The 18,979-nt window shown below is 43.5% G+C and overlaps 1 protein-coding gene across 2 annotated transcripts in view; it reads right to left on the bottom strand.

The window, feature by feature from the left end:
* Positions 1–14,784: 14,784 nt before the first annotated feature.
* Positions 14,785–18,979, bottom strand: part of LOC109895119 (rabphilin-3A-like) — a 31,259-nt gene continuing 27,064 nt past the window's right edge. For both annotated transcript variants that reach the window (XM_020488770.2, XM_031830056.1), the window contains exons 16-19: positions 18,697–18,851; positions 18,373–18,454; positions 18,090–18,186; positions 14,785–17,983 (exon numbers count right to left, since the gene is read on the bottom strand). In XM_020488770.2, coding sequence (XP_020344359.1) covers positions 17,853–17,983; positions 18,090–18,186; positions 18,373–18,454; positions 18,697–18,851 — 465 coding nt within the window. In that variant the 3' untranslated portion in view covers positions 14,785–17,852. The remainder of the gene's footprint in view (positions 17,984–18,089; positions 18,187–18,372; positions 18,455–18,696; positions 18,852–18,979) is intronic.

Raw genomic sequence — 18,979 nt, 5'->3', positions numbered from 1 at the left:
TTTGTATCCAAATCCGGCTTTAAACTTCTTCACAACAGTATCTCGGACCTGCCTGGTGTGTTCCTTGTTCTTCATGATGCTCTCTGCGCTTTTAACGGACCTCTGAGACTATCACAGTGCAGGTGCATTTATACGGAGACTTGATTACACACAGGTGGATTGTATTTATCATCATTAGTCATTTAGGTCAACATTGGATCATTCAGAGATCCTCACTGAACTTCTGGAGAGAGTTTGCTGCACTGAAAGTAAAGGGGCTGAATAATTTTGCACGCCCAATTTTTCAGTTTTTGATTTGTTAAAAAAGTTTGAAATATCCAATAAATGTCGTTCCACTTCATGATTGTGTCCCACTTGTTGTTGATTCTTCACAAAAAAATTAAGTTTTATATCTTTATGTTTGAAGCCTGAAATGTGGCAAAAAGTTGCAAAGTTCAAGGGGGCCGAATACTTTCGCAAGGCACTGTATATATATATATATTTCATGGCCTGAAATAAAAGATCCCAGAAGTTACGTACAAAAAGCTTATTTCTCTCAAATGTTGGGCACAAATGAGTTTACATCCCTGTCAATGAGCATTTCACCTCTGTCAAGATAACCCATCCACCTGACAAGTGTGGCTTATCAAGAAGCTGATTAAACAGCATGATCATTACACAGGTGCACCTTGTCCTGAGGACAATTAAAGGCCACTCTAAAATGTGAATCTTTGTCACACAACAAAATACCACAGATGTCTCAAGTTTTGAGGACGCGTGCAATTGGCATGCTGACTTCAGGAATGTCCAACAGAGCTGTTGCCAGAATATTGAAAGTACATTTCTCTACCATAAGCCGCCTCCAATGTTGTTTTAGAGAATTAGGCAGTACGTCTAAACGGCCTCACAACCGCAGACCATGTGTAACCACGCCCCTTCCTTCTATCCCTCCACCCCTCCATCCCTTCACTGCGGGGAATTTGCCTAGCCCTCACCCTCCAATTCAACAGGTCCCAGATGTGCTCAATGGGATTGAGATCCGGGCTCTTCGCTGGCCATGGCAGAACACTGACATTCCTGTCTTGCAGGAAATCCCGCACAGAACGAGCAGTATGGCTGGTGGCATTGTCATGCTGGAGGGTCATGTCAGGATGAGCCTACAGGAAGGGTACCACATGACGGAGGAGGATGTCTTCCCTGTAACGCACAGCGTTGAGATTGCCTGCAATGACAACAAGCTTAGTCTGATGATACTGTGACACACCGCCCCAGACCATGATGGACCCTCCACCTCCAAAACTATCCCGCTCCAGAGTACAGGCCTCGGTGTAACACTCGTTCCTCCAACGATAAACCCGAATCCGACCATCATCCCAAAACCATGACTCGTCAGTGAAGAGCACTTTTGTGCCCATAGGCAAGAAGAGCACAGTTTGTGCCCATAGGCGACGTTCTGGTGAGGACCTGCCTTACAACAGGCCTACAAGCCCTCAGTCCAGCCTCTCTCAGCCTATTATGGACAGTCTGAGCACTGATGGAGGGATTGTGCGTTCCTGGTATAACTCAAGGTGTTATTGTTGCTATCCTGTACCACAGGTGTGATGTTCGGATGTACCGATCTTGTGCAGGTGTTGTTACACATGGTCTGTCACTACGAGGACGATCAGCTGTCCGTCCTGTCTCCCTGTAGCGCCGTCTTAGGCATCTCACAGTACGGACATTGCGATTTATTGCCCTGGCCACATCTGCAGTCCTCATGCCTCCTTGCAGCATGCCTAAGGCACATTCACACAGATGAGCAGGGACCTTGGGCATCTTTCTTTTGGTGTTTTTCAGAGTCAGTAGAAAGGCCTCTTTAGTGTCCTAAGTTTTCATAACTGCGACCTTAATTGCCAACCGTCTGTAAGCTGTTAGTGTCTTAACAATCATTCCACAGGTGTATGTTCATTAATTGTTTATGGTTCATTGAACAAGCATGGTAAACAGTGTTCAAACCCTTTACAATGAAGATCTGTGAAGTTATTTGGATTTTTACAAATTATCTTTGAAAGACAGGGTCCTGTAAAAGGGATGTTTCTTTTTTTGCTGAGTTTCTAGGTCACAAGGCTGCTCGTTATGGCGTACACCTGTCACCATCGTTTACGAGCACCTGTGCGTCATCAGACTCCCCTGGACTCCATCACTTCCCTGATTACCTCCCGTATACATGTCACTCCCTTTGGTTCCTTCCCCAGGTGTTATTGTTTCTGTTTCATGTTTGTGTTTCTTGTTTTGTATTATGTTGTGTTTATTTATTAAAACAATCACTCCCTGAACTTGCTTCCCAAATCTCAGTGCACATCATTAAAGCTGACCAGTAGTAGTGTAAAAAATTGGGAAGACTCTGCCCGCCTGCAGGCTTAGGTCTCTCTAGATATACCTTTCTCATTTGTGGATTTGACTTACTCCAAATGAAGTTGGAAATGTAGCTGTCCAGTTGTTTGAACATCGACTTTGGCAGAAAAATGGGAGTCATTTGGAATAAGTACAAAAAACCTAGGCAGTACAGTCATCTTAACAGAATTAATGCGACCTCCTAATGAAATGGGAAGAGACAACCACCTTATAAAATCCTGCTTAGTGCGCTTCAGGAGTGTTTTGAAGTTATGTTTAAACAGAGCCTTAAATGAGCGTATGACCTTTATCCCCAAATAAGTAAAGACCTGATGCTCCACCTTAAATGGGAAATTAGCAAACCCAATACCTTCTGCTAACTGATTAATGGGGAGCACATATTTTGTTAGGTTGCAATGTATGTGCTTTAATATGTTTGGACCCCAGGAAGAGTAGCTGCTGCCATGGCAAGGGGATACAAAAGGGGATAAACAGCAACCCTGCCTGTCCCCCTGTGGAGAGGGAAGTAGCTGGAGGTAACATTGTTGGTGTGAACAGAAGCCACTGGGAACAAGTACAAACTCTTCATCCAGGAAAGGAATGATGGGCCAAACCCAAATCTCTCTAGTACTGTAAATAGATATTCCCACTCAACCCGGTCGGAAACCTTCTCAGCATCAGATGACTCTCAGCATCAGATGACGACCTCTGGTCGAGTTGAGTGGGCAGAATAAAAAACATTAATAGCCGGTGCATATTATTCAGAGACTGTCTACCTGAGATAAATCCGGTTTGGTCAGAGTTAATTATATTACTCATCGCTGTCTCTAAGCGGCGCTATAGGACCTTAGTGAGAATTTCATAATCGCAACACAAAAGGCTTATAGGGTGGTATGAGCCACAGTCTAGGGGATTCTTGTCCTTTTTAAGCAAAACCGAAATAGTCGCCTGGGTAAGTCTATGGGGCAGTTTCTGAGAAGAATGGATTTAATTGTACATTGAGCTGAGTATAGGGGATAGTTTAGAGGAGAATGCTTTATAAAATTCAATAGGGAAGTCGTCAGGCCCAGGATGCATGGACTGGATTGCCAGAGTTGCGTCATCATCACTTCAAATCAAAGTTTATTTGTCACGTGCGCCGAATACAACAGGTAGACCTTACAGTGAAATACTTACTTACAGACTCTAACCAATAGTGCAAAAAAGGTGTTAGGTGGACAATAGGTAGGTAAAGAAATAAAACAACAGTAAAAAGACAGGCTATATACAGTAGCGAGGCTATAAAAGTAGCGAGGCTACATACAGACACCGGTTAGTCAGGCTGATTGAGGTAGTATGTACATGTAGATATGGTTAAAGTGACTATGCATATATGATGGGTGATGAGGGGTTGGCGGGTGGTGGGTGGCGGGACACAATGCAGATAGCCCGGATAGCCAATGTGCGGGTGCACTGGTTGGTCGGCCCAATTGAGGTAGTACGTACATGAATGTATAGTTAAAGTGACTATGCACATATGATAAACAGAGAGTAGCAGCAGTGTAAAAAGAGGGGTTGGGGGGGCCACACAATGCAAACAGTCTGGGTAGCAATTTGATTACCTGTTCAGGAGTCTTATGGCTTGGGGGTAAAAATTGTTGAGAAGCCTTTTTGTCCTAGACTTGGCACTCCGGTACCGCTTGCCCTACGGTAGTAGAGAGAAAAGTCTATGACTAGGGTGGCTGGGGTTTTTGACCATTTTTAGGGCCTTCCTCTGACACCGCCTGGTGTAGAGATCCTGGATGGAAGGCAGCTTAGCCGCAGTGATGTACTGGGCCGCACGCACCACCCTCTGTAGTGCCTTGCAGTCAGAGGCCGAGCAATTGTTGTACCAGGCAGTGATGCAATCAGTGCTTTCGATGTTGCAGCTGTAGAACCTTTTGAGGATCTCAGGACCCATGCCAAATCTTTTTAGTTTCCTGGGGGGAATAGGTTTTGTCCTGCCCTCTTCACAACTGTCTTGGTGTGTTTGGACCATGACAGTTTGTTGTTGATGTGGACACTGAGGAACTTGAAGCTCTCAACCTGCTCCACTACAGCCCTGTCGATGAGAATGGGGGCGTGCTCGGTCCTGCTTTTCCTGTAGTCCCCAATCATCATCTTTGTCTTGGTTACGTTGAGGGATAGGTTGTTATTCTGGCACCACACAGCCAGGTCTCTGACCTCCCTATAGGCTGTCTCATCGTTGTCTGTGATCAGGCCTACCACTGTTGTGTCGTCTGCAAACAATGATGGTGTTGGAGTCATGCCTGGCCATGCAGTCGAGGGTGAACAGGGAGTACAGAAGGGGACTGAGCACGCACCCCTGTGGAGCTCCAGTGTTGAGGATCAGCATGGCAGATGTATTGCTACCTACCCTGACCACCTGGGGGCGGCCAGTCAGGAAGTCCAGGATCCAGTTGCAGAGGGAGGTGTTTAGTCCCAGGGTCCCTTAGCTTAGTGATGGGCTTTGAGGGTACTATGGTGTTGAACGCTGAGCTGTAGTCAATGAATAGCATTCTCACATGTTCCTTTTGTCTAGGTAGGAAAGGCCCGTGTGGAGTGCAATAGAGATTGCATCATCTGTGGATCTGTTTGGGTGGTATGCAAATTGCAGTGGGTCTAGGTTTTCTGGGATAATGGTGTTGATGTGAGCCATTACCAACCTTTCAAAGCACTTCATGGCTACGGACTGTGTGCTATGGGCCTGTAGTCATTTAGGCAGGTTGCCTATGGTGGTCTGCTTGAAACATGTTGGTATTACAGACTCAATCAGGGACATGTTGAAAATGTCAGACACCTGCCAGTTGGTCAGCACATGCCCAGAGCACACGTCCTGGTAACCTGTCTGGCCCCGCAGCCTTGTGTATGTTGACCTGGTTATAAAGGTCTTACTCACGTCGGCTATGGAGAGCATGATCACACAGTCATCCGGAACAGCTGATGCTCTCATGCATGCCTCAGTGTTGCTTGCCTCGAAGCGAGCATAGAAGTGATTTAGCTCGTCTGGTCTGCTCGTGTCACTGGGCAGCTCGCAGCTGTGCTTTCCTTTGTAGTCTGTAATAGTTTGCAAGCCCTGCCACATCCAAAGAGCGTCGGAGCCGGTGTAGTATGATTCAATCTTAGCCCTGTATTGACACTTTGCCTGTTTGATGGTTCATCGCAGGGCATAGCAGAATTTCTTGAAAGCTTCCGGGTTAGAATCCCGCACCTTGAAAGCAGCAGCTCTACCCTTTAGCTCAGTGCGAATGATGCCAGTAATCCATGGCTTCTGGATGGGGTATGTACTGTGGGGACGACGTCCTCGATGCACTTATTGATAAAGCCAGTGACTGATGTGGTGTACTCCTCAATGCCATCGGAAGAATCCCAGAACATGTTCCAGTCTGTGATAGCAAAACAGTCCTGTAGGTTAGCATCTGCTTCGTCTGACCACTTTTTTATAGACCGAGTCACTGGTGCTTCCTGCTTTAATTTTTGCTTGTAAGCAGGAATCATGAAGATATAGTTGTGGTCGGATCTACCAAATGGAGGGCGAGGGAGAGCTTTGTACGAGTCTCTGTGTGTGGAGTACAGGTTGTTTAGAATTGTTTTTACTCTGGTTGCACATTTAACATGTTGATGGAAATTTGGTAGAACTGATTTAGGTTTCCCTGCATTAAAGTCTCCGGCCACCAGAAGCGCCGCCTCTGGGTAAATGGTTTCCTGTTTGCTTATTTCCTTATACAGCTGACTGAGTGCGGTCTTAGTGCCAGCATATGTCTGTGGTGGTAAATAAACAGCCACAAAAAGTATAGCTGAAAAATCTATAGGCAAGTAGTGTGGGCTGCAATTTATCACAATATACTCTACTTCAGGCGAGCAAAATCTAGAGACTTCCTTAGATTTCGTGCACCAGCTGTTGTTTACAAATATGCACAGACCCCCTTCGTCTTACTGGAGTGTGCTGTTCTATCCTGCCGATGCAGCGTATATCCCGCAAGCTGAATATCCATGTCGTCATTCAGCCACAATACCGTGAAACATAGGATATTACAGTTTTTGATGTCCCGTTGGTAGGATATTCGTGATCGGACCTCGTGTAGTTTATTGTCCAGTGACTGCACGTTGGCGAGTAGTATTGACGGTAACGGCAGCTTTCCCAGTCGCCTTCTCCGGGTCCTGACCAGGCATCTGGCTCTTTGTCCTCTGTACCTGCGTCGCTTCCTCTTGCAAATGTCGGTCCTGTCAGGTGTTAGGAGAATGTCTATAAATGCATGCATACAACATGTGTAAGGAAGAGCCTCTGACAAGTAAAGAGCAGAGTAGAATTGCTTAAATTGAATTTTGATTTCTTTGGGATTGGCATAATTTAAATCAGCTGCAACACAGATTTCAGGTAAAGTGCTGCTAGCAGCGGAATATCGAAGCTGGTGAGATAACAACTTTTTCTGTTGTTACCTTTTCTCTGTGTTCATGAAATGTCTGCCTCGACTTATACAGAAACTTCTCCGTTTGTTTAGTGGAAAGATTGTCAAATTCCAATTGGTGTAGCAGTCTCTCTTTGCAGATTTCAGGAGTCAGAGAAGAGGCATATCTGTTATCCACATCTAGAATGAGTTGAGATGGCTCTGATAAGGGTTTAGTGTGCTGTTTATTGTCATATGTTGTGTATGAAATAATCTGGCCCCTTGAGACATGAGACATGGCCCCTGACATGAGACATGTCAGGGGCACTACAGGATAGTAGTTGTAGGTCAAGTCGCCACGCGCGTTGTCACGCAGTACTGTCCGGAAAGCTGATATCTAGCTGGACAGGGCTATGGTCTGAAATAACGATACTGTGATATTGGCTATTAGTTACAAAAGGAAGAATCATATTGTCCAGCAGGAAAAAATAAATCCTAGAGTATGAGAGGTGGACCGGAGAAAATAAATGAGTACTGTTTAGCAGTGGGATTCCTCCTCCATGGATCAGATAAATTATAGGATTCTAGAAATGAGCTGATTACTGCACCTGATTTTGAAATTATATTGTTGGGCTTCAGTCTGTCTAGACTTGGATGTAACATTGAAATCTTCGCCCAGTATCAAATGATGAGAGTTAAAGTCGGCAAGTGTTGCAATTTGGTCTGAGAAAAATTGAGCGTCATCCCAATTAGGACCATAGATGTTAGCCAGAACAACCTGTCTGCGAAACAATTTTCCCATCACTATAATATATCTGCCATTTGTATCTGAAATTACTTTGGAGGAGACAAACTGGGTGCCTTTTCTGATAAGGATGGCTGCCCCTCTGGCCTTAGCACCAAAGTTGGTGTGAAATATTTGGTCTACCCATCTCTTTAGTTTATCATGGTCGCTGGACCAGAGATTTGTCTCTTGGAGAAAAACAATATCCGGACTTAAAGACTTAAGATGAGCATACACTCGGCTAGGCTTAATTCCTTTAATTAAGTTCCAGCTGATAATGCAAGTGGAGCCTAGAGTATGTGAATTAGGCATAGACATAGTAATTACAAATGAATGTAGTACAATCACATGTCCAGTGTGCTGAAAGGTCAGAGTAATAAAATATTAAAACATTTTTAAAAAACAGCTAAAAACAAAACACCCAGAAGAAAACCTTGGACCCCTATGCTGGCCTTCCCACTGCTGGAAGGCTGCATCTACCTCTCATAGACTAGAGCTAAATACTACCATGTTAAACCAAACCTCAGGAGAGCTCTATCCAGGGCAAACATAATCAAGTTTACACATAGGGAAGGGATTCTGGAGAGAACCACCTCAGTTCTCCAATGTATCCTATGCAATATGCATATTTGAAGGATAATAAAAAAATATATAAAAAAGGAGGTAGATGCCCCCCCCCCCCCTAGGGTAAGGGGCAGAGTAATGGCCTACAATGGCTAGTTACTCATATGTTGCCTGTCCTCCTGTGGATGAACTACAAGATGGCGCCGACAGAGATGGTCACCTCACTTCGCCTTCTTAGGAAACTATGCAGCATTTAGTTTTTTTATGTATTATTTCTTACATTGTTACCCAAGGAAATCTTAAGTCATATTACCTAGCTGGGAATAACTATTGGATATAAGAGCAACGTCAACTTACCAACATTCCGAACAGGAATACGACTTTCCTGAAGCGGATCCTCTGTTTGGACCACCACCCAGGACAATGGATTTAATCCCAGTAGCCGACCCAAAACAACGGCGCCACAGAAGGGGCAGACGGAGCGTCCTCCTGGTCAGGCTCTGTAGACGTGCACATCGCTCACCGCTCCTGAGTATACTACTTACCAATGTCCAGTCTCTTGACAACATGGTAGACGAAATTCAAGCAAGGGTTGCCTTCCAGAGAAACATCAGAGATCGTAACATTCTCTGTTTCACGGAAACATGGCTCACTCGGAATATGTTATCAGAGTTGGTACATCCACCCGGTTTCTTCACGCATCGCGCCGACAGAAACAAACATCTCTCTGGTAAGAAGGGCGGGGGTGTATTCTTTATGATTAACAATTTGTGTAATCATAACAACATACAGGAACTCAAGTCCTTTTGTTCACCTGACCTAGAATTCCTTACAATTAAATGCCGACCGCATTGTCTACAAGAGAATTCTCTTAGATTATAATTACAACCGTGTATATCCCCCCAAGCAGACACCTCGACGGCCCTGAAAGAACTTCACTGGACTCTATGTAAACTGGAAACCATATATCCTGAGGCTGCATTTAATGCACCTGGGGATTTTAACAAAGCTAATCTGAAAACAAGGCTCCATACATTTTATTAGCATATTGAATGCGCAACTCGAGCTGGCAGCATTCTGGATCATTGCTACTCTAACTTCTGCGACGCATTCAAAGCCCTCCCCTGCCCTCCTAGTCTGATCATGACTCCTTTTTGTTTCTCCCTGCCTATAGACAGAAACTAAAACAGGAAACGCCCATGCTCAGGTCTGTTCAACACTGGTCCAACCAATCAGATTCCACGCTTCAAGATTGCTTCGATCACGTGGACTGGGATATGTTACGGACAGCCTCAGACAACAACATTGATGTATACGCTGACTCGGTGAGCGAGTTTATTAGCAAGTGCATCGGTGATGTTGTACCCACGGTGACTATTAAAACCTTCCCTAACCAGAAACCGTGAATTGATGGCAGCATTCTTGCAAAACTGAAAGCGCGAACCACTGCTTTTAATCATGGCAAGGCGACCAGAAACATGACCGAATACAAACAATGTAGCTATTCCTTCTGCAAGGCAATCAAACAAGCTAAGCGTCAGTATAGAGACAAAGTAGAGTCGCAATTCAACGGCTCAGACATGAGAGGTATGTGGTATGGTCTACAGTCAATCACGGATTACAAAAAGAAAACCAGCCCTGTCACGAACACCGACGTCTTGCTCCCAGACAAATTAAACAACTTCTTTGCTCGGTTTGAGGACAATACAGTGCCACTGACACGGCCCGCTACCAAGACCTGTGGGCTCTCCTTCATCGTGGCCAACGTGAGTAAAACATTTAAACGTGTTAACCCTCGCAAGGCTGCCAGCCCAGACGGCATCCCTAGCCGCGTCTTCAGAGCATGCGCAGACCAACTGGCTGGTGTGTTTACAGATATATTCAATCAATCCCTATCCCAGTCTGCTGTGCCCACGTGCTTCAAGAGGGCCACCATTGTTCCTGTTCCCAAAAAAGCTAAGGTAACTGAGCTAAACGACTATCGCCCTGTAACACTCACTTCTGTCATCATGAAGTGCTTTGAGAAATTAGTCAAGGATCATATCACCTCCACCCTACCTGATACCCTAGACCCACTCCAATTTCCTTACCGCCCCAATAGGTCCACAGACGACGCAATTGCAATCACACTGCCCTATCTCATCTGGACAAGAGGAATACCTATGAAAGAAAGATGTTCATCGACTACAGCTCAGCACTTAACACCATAGTACCCTCCAAGCTCATCCTTAAGCTCGATACCCTTGGTCTTGACCCCACCCTGTGCAACTGGGTCCTAGACTTTCTGACGGGATGCCCCCCGGAAGTGACGGTAGGAAACAACATCTCCACCCTGCTAATCTTCAACACTGGGGCCCCACAAGGGTGCATTCTCAGCCCTCTCCTGTATTCCCTGTTCACCCATGACTGCGTGGCCATGCACACCTCCAACTCAATCATCAAGTTTGCATACGACACTACAGTGGTAGGCTTGATTACCAACAATGACGAGATGGCCTACAGGGAGGAGGTGAGGGCCCTCGGAGTGTGGTGTCAGGAAAATAACCCCACACTCAATGTCAACAAAACAAAGGAGATTATCGTGGATTTTAGGAAACAGCAGAAGGAGCACCCCCTATCCATATCGACGGGACAGTAGTGGAGAAGGTGGAATGTTTTAAGTTCCTCGGCGTATACATCACGGACAAACTGAAATGGTCCACCCACACAGACTGCGTGGTGAAGAAGGCGCAACAGCACCTTGTCACCGAAAACACTCACAAACCTTTACAAATGCACAATCGAGAGCATCCTGTCGGGCTGTATCATAGCCTGATACAGCAACTGCTCCGCCCACTACTGTGAGGCTCTCCAGAGGGTGATGCGGTCTGCACAACTGCACAACTTCCTGCCCTCCAGAACACCTACATCACCCGATGTCACAGGAAGACCAAAAAGATCATCCAGGACAACAACCACCCGAGCCACTGCCTGTTCACCCCGCTATCGTCCAGAAGGTGAGGTCAGTACAGGTGCATCAAATCTGGGACTGAGAGACTGAAAAACAGCTTCTATCTCAAGGCCATCAGACTGTTAAACAGCCATCACTAACATTGAGTGGCTGCTGCCAACATACAGACTCAAATCTCTAGCCACTTTAATAATTCATAATTGGATGTAATAAATATATGTACTTATTCTTATTCATCCCTTTACACTTGTGTGTATAAAGTAGTTGTTGTGAAATGGTTAGATTACTTGACAGATATTACTGCACTGTCGGAACTAGAAGCACAAGCATTTCGCTACACTCGCATTAACATCTGCTAACCATGTGCATATGACCAATAAAATTTGATTTGATGTAGGTGTGCAATGATGTATTCTTTGGCCCTGGTAGGGTCCATGAATGTGTTCTGCTCGCCGGATCTTCAGCACTGCTGGGTAGAGAATGCAATACTTGGTGTTCAGACAGCAATGTAAGAGCCCCCTCACCTCATTGAAGACTGACCTCTTCTTCATGACTGCCACTGTGTAGTCCAGGAAAATGTGAATCTTCTGGCTGTCGTAGGTGATGGGAGCCACTCATGTAGCCTTACGGAGAGCATGCTCCTTCTCCTGAAGGTAATAGAATTTGCCTGCACAGAAGAATGGGCAGCTGCCCGTTCTTCGGTGCGGACTGTAAGCTTCTGTGCGCATGGTCAAGGGTGGGGGCGTAATCAAGGCTTAGAATTTCCTGTAGCAGTTTAGCTATGAACAGGGTAGGCTGCAATCCGCCTATGGATGGAATCCCTCTCTCACACCGAAAATTCAACCCTTCTCCCAGTGCTGCCTGTTCTCAAGGTCCTCCACCTTGGAAGTAAGTTTGACGACATCTGATGATAGCCGGTTGACTTGCTCTTCCAGTGTCACCACTTTGTCAGAGTAAGTATTTGCACCACCTTCCAGGCTATTCAGATGGATGTCCTGTTTCACCAAGTCTTCTTTAACGAAGTCGATCTTTGTGTTGACCTCAGTGGCGACAGTGGCTATTTGTGTGGATAGGTCAGTGGATAGTGGCTCCACCTTAGCCACCACCGTCTGTTCAGACTTAACGATAGCCATCATTACCTTGGCTAGGTCGGGGGGATCAGAGTCCGTGTCAGTGTCCGGTGAGCCCTCGGCTTTTGTGTCTCGTGGCCGTTGTTGTTTCGACATTTTATGATGAAAAGACCAAAAATGTGAATTGAGTTTGATTCCTAATTAAATGTTACAAAAGTAACACAGTTGGTCAAGTATTAATAGCAAATTATTCACCCTGGACAGGAGCACCGAGAAAACGGTCACCAGCTCCCCAAATGACATGTATCTAACCCCTTATTTTTTGGCACTAAACAGTCTCCATATATACTTCCATTATTTTAACTGGTAAAGGTGGACCTTCAGACAAGTCTTGTGAGGCCTGTGGGTGAGCAAAACAGCCGACATGTAAGTGTTCGTGATGTCTCATGGACTGACAAACACCACTCTAGCGCTGTCACCTTTCACCGCAGATGCGGAAGCGCGAGATAGGCGAATGTGGTGGATTGAGACGCATCCAATGCTGAGACCACCGTACAGCTGATGAAACTGTGGGTTTGCACAACTGAAGAATTTCTGCACAAACTGTCTCAGGGAAGTCTCAGGGAAGCTCATCTGTGTGCCCATCATCCTCACCAAGGTCTTGACCTGACTGCGGTTCGGCCTCCTAACTGACTTCAGTTTGTCCGTTTCAGTCAGCTGACAAACTCTGCTCTAGCTCTGTCACCTTTTACAGCAGATGCGGAAACGTGATGTAGGCGGTTGCGGTGGATTGATCCAATGCAAAAACGACAACAGATATCTCTATCTTAAACAGACATATATATATAGGGATTTTTGTATTATGCTAATTAGATTTTCACGGGGGAGCGGACATCACCCTTAGGGGATGCTGCAGCACCCACAGCACCCATACTTTCTGCGGCTATGCATGGGGGTTATATCATTTTCCATAAAAATGGAAGACAGGTCTCAGACAATTTTGTATTATTCTGTACGTAAATCCGAGACACTAGTATGATATGTTACATTTCATATGGTATGTATTAATTTGTGGATGTCCATCACCCATTTCGTATGATATGTTACGAATTACAATTCCTTTTATATGTTACGAATTTGCGAAACGTACTATATGTTACGATTTCTAGCTAATTGGCTAACGATAGCTTATGGTTAGGGTTAGGGGATGGGTTAGCTAAAAGGGTTCAAGTTAGGGTTAGGGTTAGCTAACATGCTAAGTAGTTGCAAGTAGCTAAAAAGTCATAACTAGTTGAAAAGTTGCTAAAATGCTAAAGTTATCCGGGATGAGCTTTGGCATCACAAACTTTGGGCTGCTAGACATTTGCGCTGTACAACCCACCCCCGACCAACCACCCTACTTTAGTTTTTGCCTTAAGTAACCATCTGTCTTATGTATCCATACCAAACATAACATATCATACTAATGTCAGTGTGTCGGATTAATATTTACTATGTTACGTCTAGTCTATGAGACCAGGCTGAATGCACATGTAACAAATCTGATGCAGCAGCCTTGTCGACTTGCTTCATACTGTAGTTTAGAATGAAGTCAATAAACAAGAGTTAGGGGTGGAAGAAGTCACCACTGGATGGAGAAATCAGAGAAGCCTACAGATGTGAGGTGATCGGTGATGTATTAACATTACACACCCTCCTCACTTTATGATTAAATAAGAGAAATGGTATGAATGCAGTAGCATTCCGAAGGTAAATACAGTAGCCTATACAGTTGACTCCAATTGTCATCAAGAGATTGTAGCCTAAAACTTAGTATCCTACATCATCTTCAAGGAATGGAACATTTAAATTCAACCTGTCCCTACCTGCATAGGCTACCATACAATAAATTAGACCTACTATATTTGTAATCAACAGACTTTATTTCCATGGGATCTAAAAGTTTCCTTTGATATTTTAATTGCAGTCTTGATGTTAAATTATTGTATTGATTTTAATGTCAGAGGCAAGTGCCAGAATCATTGTGATCGCAGTGACACAACACTGAAAAAAACATGCCTTCAAATGACAAGTATGCTTTTAATCTTTCCAAACACTCAAGAGGTATTATTTGTGGTGTGAAAGTCATATGGGGAATCAATACCGTTTATAGGCTACATTAAAAATACTTTTACTATGAGTGCATTTTTTAAGTGGAATATGTAACTTACATTTTTGTTTTTATTTATAGGTATGTATTCAAATACTGTATATTGTATAATACAAACCCATTATCCCCACTAATGGCACCACATCAAGTAAATAAGTTTGCATCAGAGGCTGGTGAGGAGAGCTATAGGAGACAGGCTCATTGTAATGGCTGGAATGGAATTAATGGAACGGGGTTCCCATATGTTTGATGATTTCGGTACCACTCCATGAATTCCATTTGAGCCCATCCTCCTATAGCTCCTCCCACCAGCCGCCTCTGGTTTGCATGTAACAACGTTATCACTCGGATTCCAAATCCTTGTCTTCACATGGTAAAAAGTAGGGTAAACAATTTGAGACTTGATGCAAATTAAAAATTGACAAGCAAGTAGCATCAACACCACAAAGAAACACAACCTACTTATTATCACACCACAAAGACCATAGACAGTACACAATATAATGATCTCAAGTTTGTCCATTTAGCTTTTATTGATCTGTGTAAACCTAACTCCTTGTAAAATCTTTACATGCAAATTCATTTGCAAACATACATAGATATTTAAATGTATTTTCTCTCCAGTGCATGCACTACTTATTTACAGTTACATAAATAAAACCAACAAATCATTTCATTAAATACTGTAGGCAGAAAAAAATAGAGAACAGTTGTGTCCTCTTTAGGTTTTGAGATACTTACTATCTAGAAGAGAAAATAGAAACTAATGAAGGTTAAAGACCACTGAACTGGTTCCAGAACAGAACAGGTGGGCTACAGTAGTACTGTAGAACCAGTGAAAATCAAGTGCATAAGCAACAAAATAATGTTGAAATTGTGGCCACTGGTGGACAACAAGACAACACAGTTCAGACAGGCTCTCATTACTGCTTGAGCCCCTGGTTTTACCCATCAAAGGAGGAGACAGAGCACTTGGTGAAAAGGCATCACTCTATGGATGAGATTAATCTCCATTAATATTCTGCCTTCAGGAACTAGTCGGTGAGATCCATTTGTTAATGTGCCCACTGAGTTTTATCTGAGCTCTGGGTACAGGGTCCTAGCTGTGCTCTCATCTCTGTCACATTACCAAGCTGAGGATGCTCCGAAGAGAGGCTAAAGTAGCCTGTCACATCAACTCATTTATAATCCATTGGAAACCAAATGATAACAGCAATAGTCCTAATACTCATGCAGCATAAATTAATGTATGTTGCGGTGGACTCAGTGTTTTAAAAAAGCATTTGGAACAATGTTAAGGGTTAGAGATGTAAACCATCAAATTACAATAGAATTTGTATCTTAAAAAGTCTATGTATATATCATGAACCACAAGACGTCTCATGCATAGGAGTTTTTGAGAAACTTGCAAACAGCTGTATAAATTGAGGTCATTCCATTGTATAAGGTGTGCTTTGCTTGAATTGCGGTAATTGGTCAACAGCCACACGCCAAAGCTTTGAGTGATTGGTGCAGCAGAAAAGGATGGGGCAGGAAGGGAGGGGCCCAGTGTGGGTAAAAGGGGTGGGGGTGTGTGACTGCTCCAGGCACAGAAAACACAGGGGTCACGAGCACAGTGCATGCAAGTTAAGCAGCACATTCTTTTACGACAGCCTTACATTGTCTTATTTAGTATGTCTAAGGTGGAGCAGGCTTTAAGTGTCAGTGAAAAATCTGATAATGTGCATTCAATGTAAAAAATTGTCAGTCAGTAGACAACCTCTAAGCTGTCATTGTAAACCATGTGCAATAGGGAAGTACACACCTGTCATAGTAGACATCTCATTACTAGCCAGGGAAATAATATTTTTTCCTGTCTCCTCTCTCCCTTCACCGTAAACAAATACCTGAACCAGATGGTCAACTTTTCAGAGCAAACATTCTCATAAAAAAAATCTACATTTTCGAACTACCTCTATAAACCAACCTGATCTCAGAGCATTTTGTATTTTCTTTACGTAAATCCGAGACACTCCATTCAGTATGATATGGTACGTGTTGTATGGTATATATTCATTTGTGGTTTTCCATCTCCCATTTCGAATGATATGTTAAAGATTACAACTCCTATTATATGTTACGAATTTGCAAAATGCATAATATATTTTGAATTTGCAAAACGTATGATATATTAAAAATTCTAGCTAGGTGGCTAGGTGGATAACATTAGCTAGCTGGTTAATGTTAGCTAGGCTAGGGGTTAAGGTTAAGGTTAAGTGTAGGAGTTAGGTTAAAGGGTTAAGCTTAGGGTTAACTAAAAGGGTTAAGGTTAGGGGAAGGGTTAGCTAGCATGCTAAGTAGTTGCAAAATAGCCCAAAAGTACTAAGTAGTAGAAAAGTTACTAATTAGCTCAAATGTAAAAGTTGTCATTGAATCTCATCAAACTCGCAACCTTTGAGTTGCTAGGCATTTGCGGTATACGCTGACCCACCCCACTCTACCTTAAGTAACCATCTGTCTTATGTAACCATACCAAACGTAACATATCATGCTAATTTGAGTGTCCTGGATTTACATGTACTATGTTAAGTCTAGTCAATGAAACCAGGGTGCTATAAACAGGACTCAAATAAGGACTAAAAGTGAACACTTGACAGAAAGTGAGTACATTTTGCTCTACCAGGAGTGCAATCATTCAAAATCTTTAAACTGATATTGAAATGAATAAATATGAGTTACTTAAATTGCCTATTAATTTTAGTATGTAATACATTAAAAAACGAAGAAATATACTCTCCAAACTAAATGTCATTGAATTGATTTGTGAATCATGCCCTTTTTCATAGTCCAGAATATGTTTATCCTCAATTTCAGAAGATCAGCAGCATGTGAAACATCTTCAAGAGAATGCCATAATATGAATTAGATATCATTAAATAAACAGCTGTGTGTCCTCAGAGTGTTTTCATGTGGTTTTGCATTCTCATACAAGTGGTAATAATACCGTATGGTGTCATTTTACCAGAAATGAAGGATTACAACCTGCCAGTCTAATGAACTTCATAGTTCAATGGGTGCTGCAGATGTTATCCCACATAGAATGCCATAACATATTGCTTCGTCGTCTTTTGTGCTAGTGCATTTCAAATGGATTTTTATTTAGTTTGGGATGTGTCAAGTTCAATAACACCTTCAACAGGCATGATAGTCTCAATGCAACTGTATACTGCAATGTCAAACATTAACCACATTTTTTGCCTTAAATTGTTGATTTTTAAAGGATGATTTTAAAGTATACCATGTTTTGCCTCTTGGGGAGTCCACTTGGTAGATAAGTCTCAGTAAAGGGGGAGAAATAGGAGAAGGGAATATCACACCTGGGAAACAGGGGAGGTTGGAAAGGGTGCATGTGGTGGGTTGGGTTGAGGGCATGAAAGAATGACGACAGCCAGACAGGAAGACTACCGGTAAGTACAATAATACTAAAACTAAAATGAAGGTTCTTGGGGAGGTGTGGAGGGAGGTTAGACAGGGTAATGTGAGAGAGGAGAGGGGGCTGAGTGTAGAGGGAGAGGACTTAGCTCATGCAAGGTGGGGGTTAGTTGCTGTTGACAGGATTCTCATTCAACAGGGTGTGCCAGCGCTCTATCTTCTTGTCCTTGTTCTTCAGGCACTCATACCAGTGCTTCAGCTGCTCCCCTTTGGCTGTGATGCCCAACTGGCACCCACCTACAGCAGACCAGCAGATAGGGAGGGGAGGGTGAGAGGACTGGAACAACATGGAACAATTCAACGAGGTCTAGTAGATCTCGAATGCATCTCCCATGGATCTTACCGATGTAATCGTTGGATTTCCCAATGTCGTAGTCCCACACTGAGATGTCCAGGGTCTTCTTAGCCAGGTCGCTGTGCTTGATGTCATAGCTAAATTCCTGTAACACAACAAGTGAGAAGTCATCCCCCTCACGATCTCCAATAAATGGTATTTAAATCAGTACACAAATCAATATATTGAGGTATTGACAGACATTTAATATTAAAAGCACAAACAAAGTACTGCTGTCAGATGGTTACTTCTGTCTTGTATTATTATTGCAAGACACCAACAGGGAACTGACCTCGTTGTACTCTGGGTTCAGGGTTTTCTTCTTGATATTTGTTTTGTTCTTGGCCTTCTTCCCCATATCAGGTTTCAGGCATCTAAACACATCACAAACAAGACAAACATATTTTGATGTTGTCATCCTGCATTTGGGGATAGGAAGTAAATTGCAAAACAGATGTATTCTACTGTGCAAATGAATAACTTTGACATAATTCAATTTGTTTTGATATTTGAGAGAAAAGTGAATACTTCATCATGTAAACACTGGAAAAGTGTTAGAGAAGAACGTGTGTTTGTAATCACTCCTGATAGCAATCACAGTGAACCAGACACGGACATTTCGACAAATGGGTCAGAGTATCCATTGGCATCCATGGAGGCCAGGTGAACGCAGCGCACCACACCCACAAGCAGGCGGTTCTGCTGGGTGCTGTACACGAGGGAGATAAGGATACGACCACGCTCCTCCACATCTCCACCATCCTTTCCACTCTGGAGAGAGCGGGGGGGGGGGGGGATTGGGAGGTTAGAGAGAAAGAGAAAACAGGGAGCGAAAGATGGGTAAGAGAGAATGGAAGAGTGTCATTTTATATCATATCATGAAGACATGATTTGTATGA

Source organism: Oncorhynchus kisutch, linkage group LG8 (assembly GCF_002021735.2).
Source record: "Oncorhynchus kisutch isolate 150728-3 linkage group LG8, Okis_V2, whole genome shotgun sequence".
Lineage (NCBI taxonomy): Eukaryota > Metazoa > Chordata > Actinopteri > Salmoniformes > Salmonidae > Oncorhynchus > Oncorhynchus kisutch.
The sequence above is the reverse complement of the archived record's forward strand: the minus strand, read 5'-3'. Positions and strand labels throughout refer to the sequence as shown.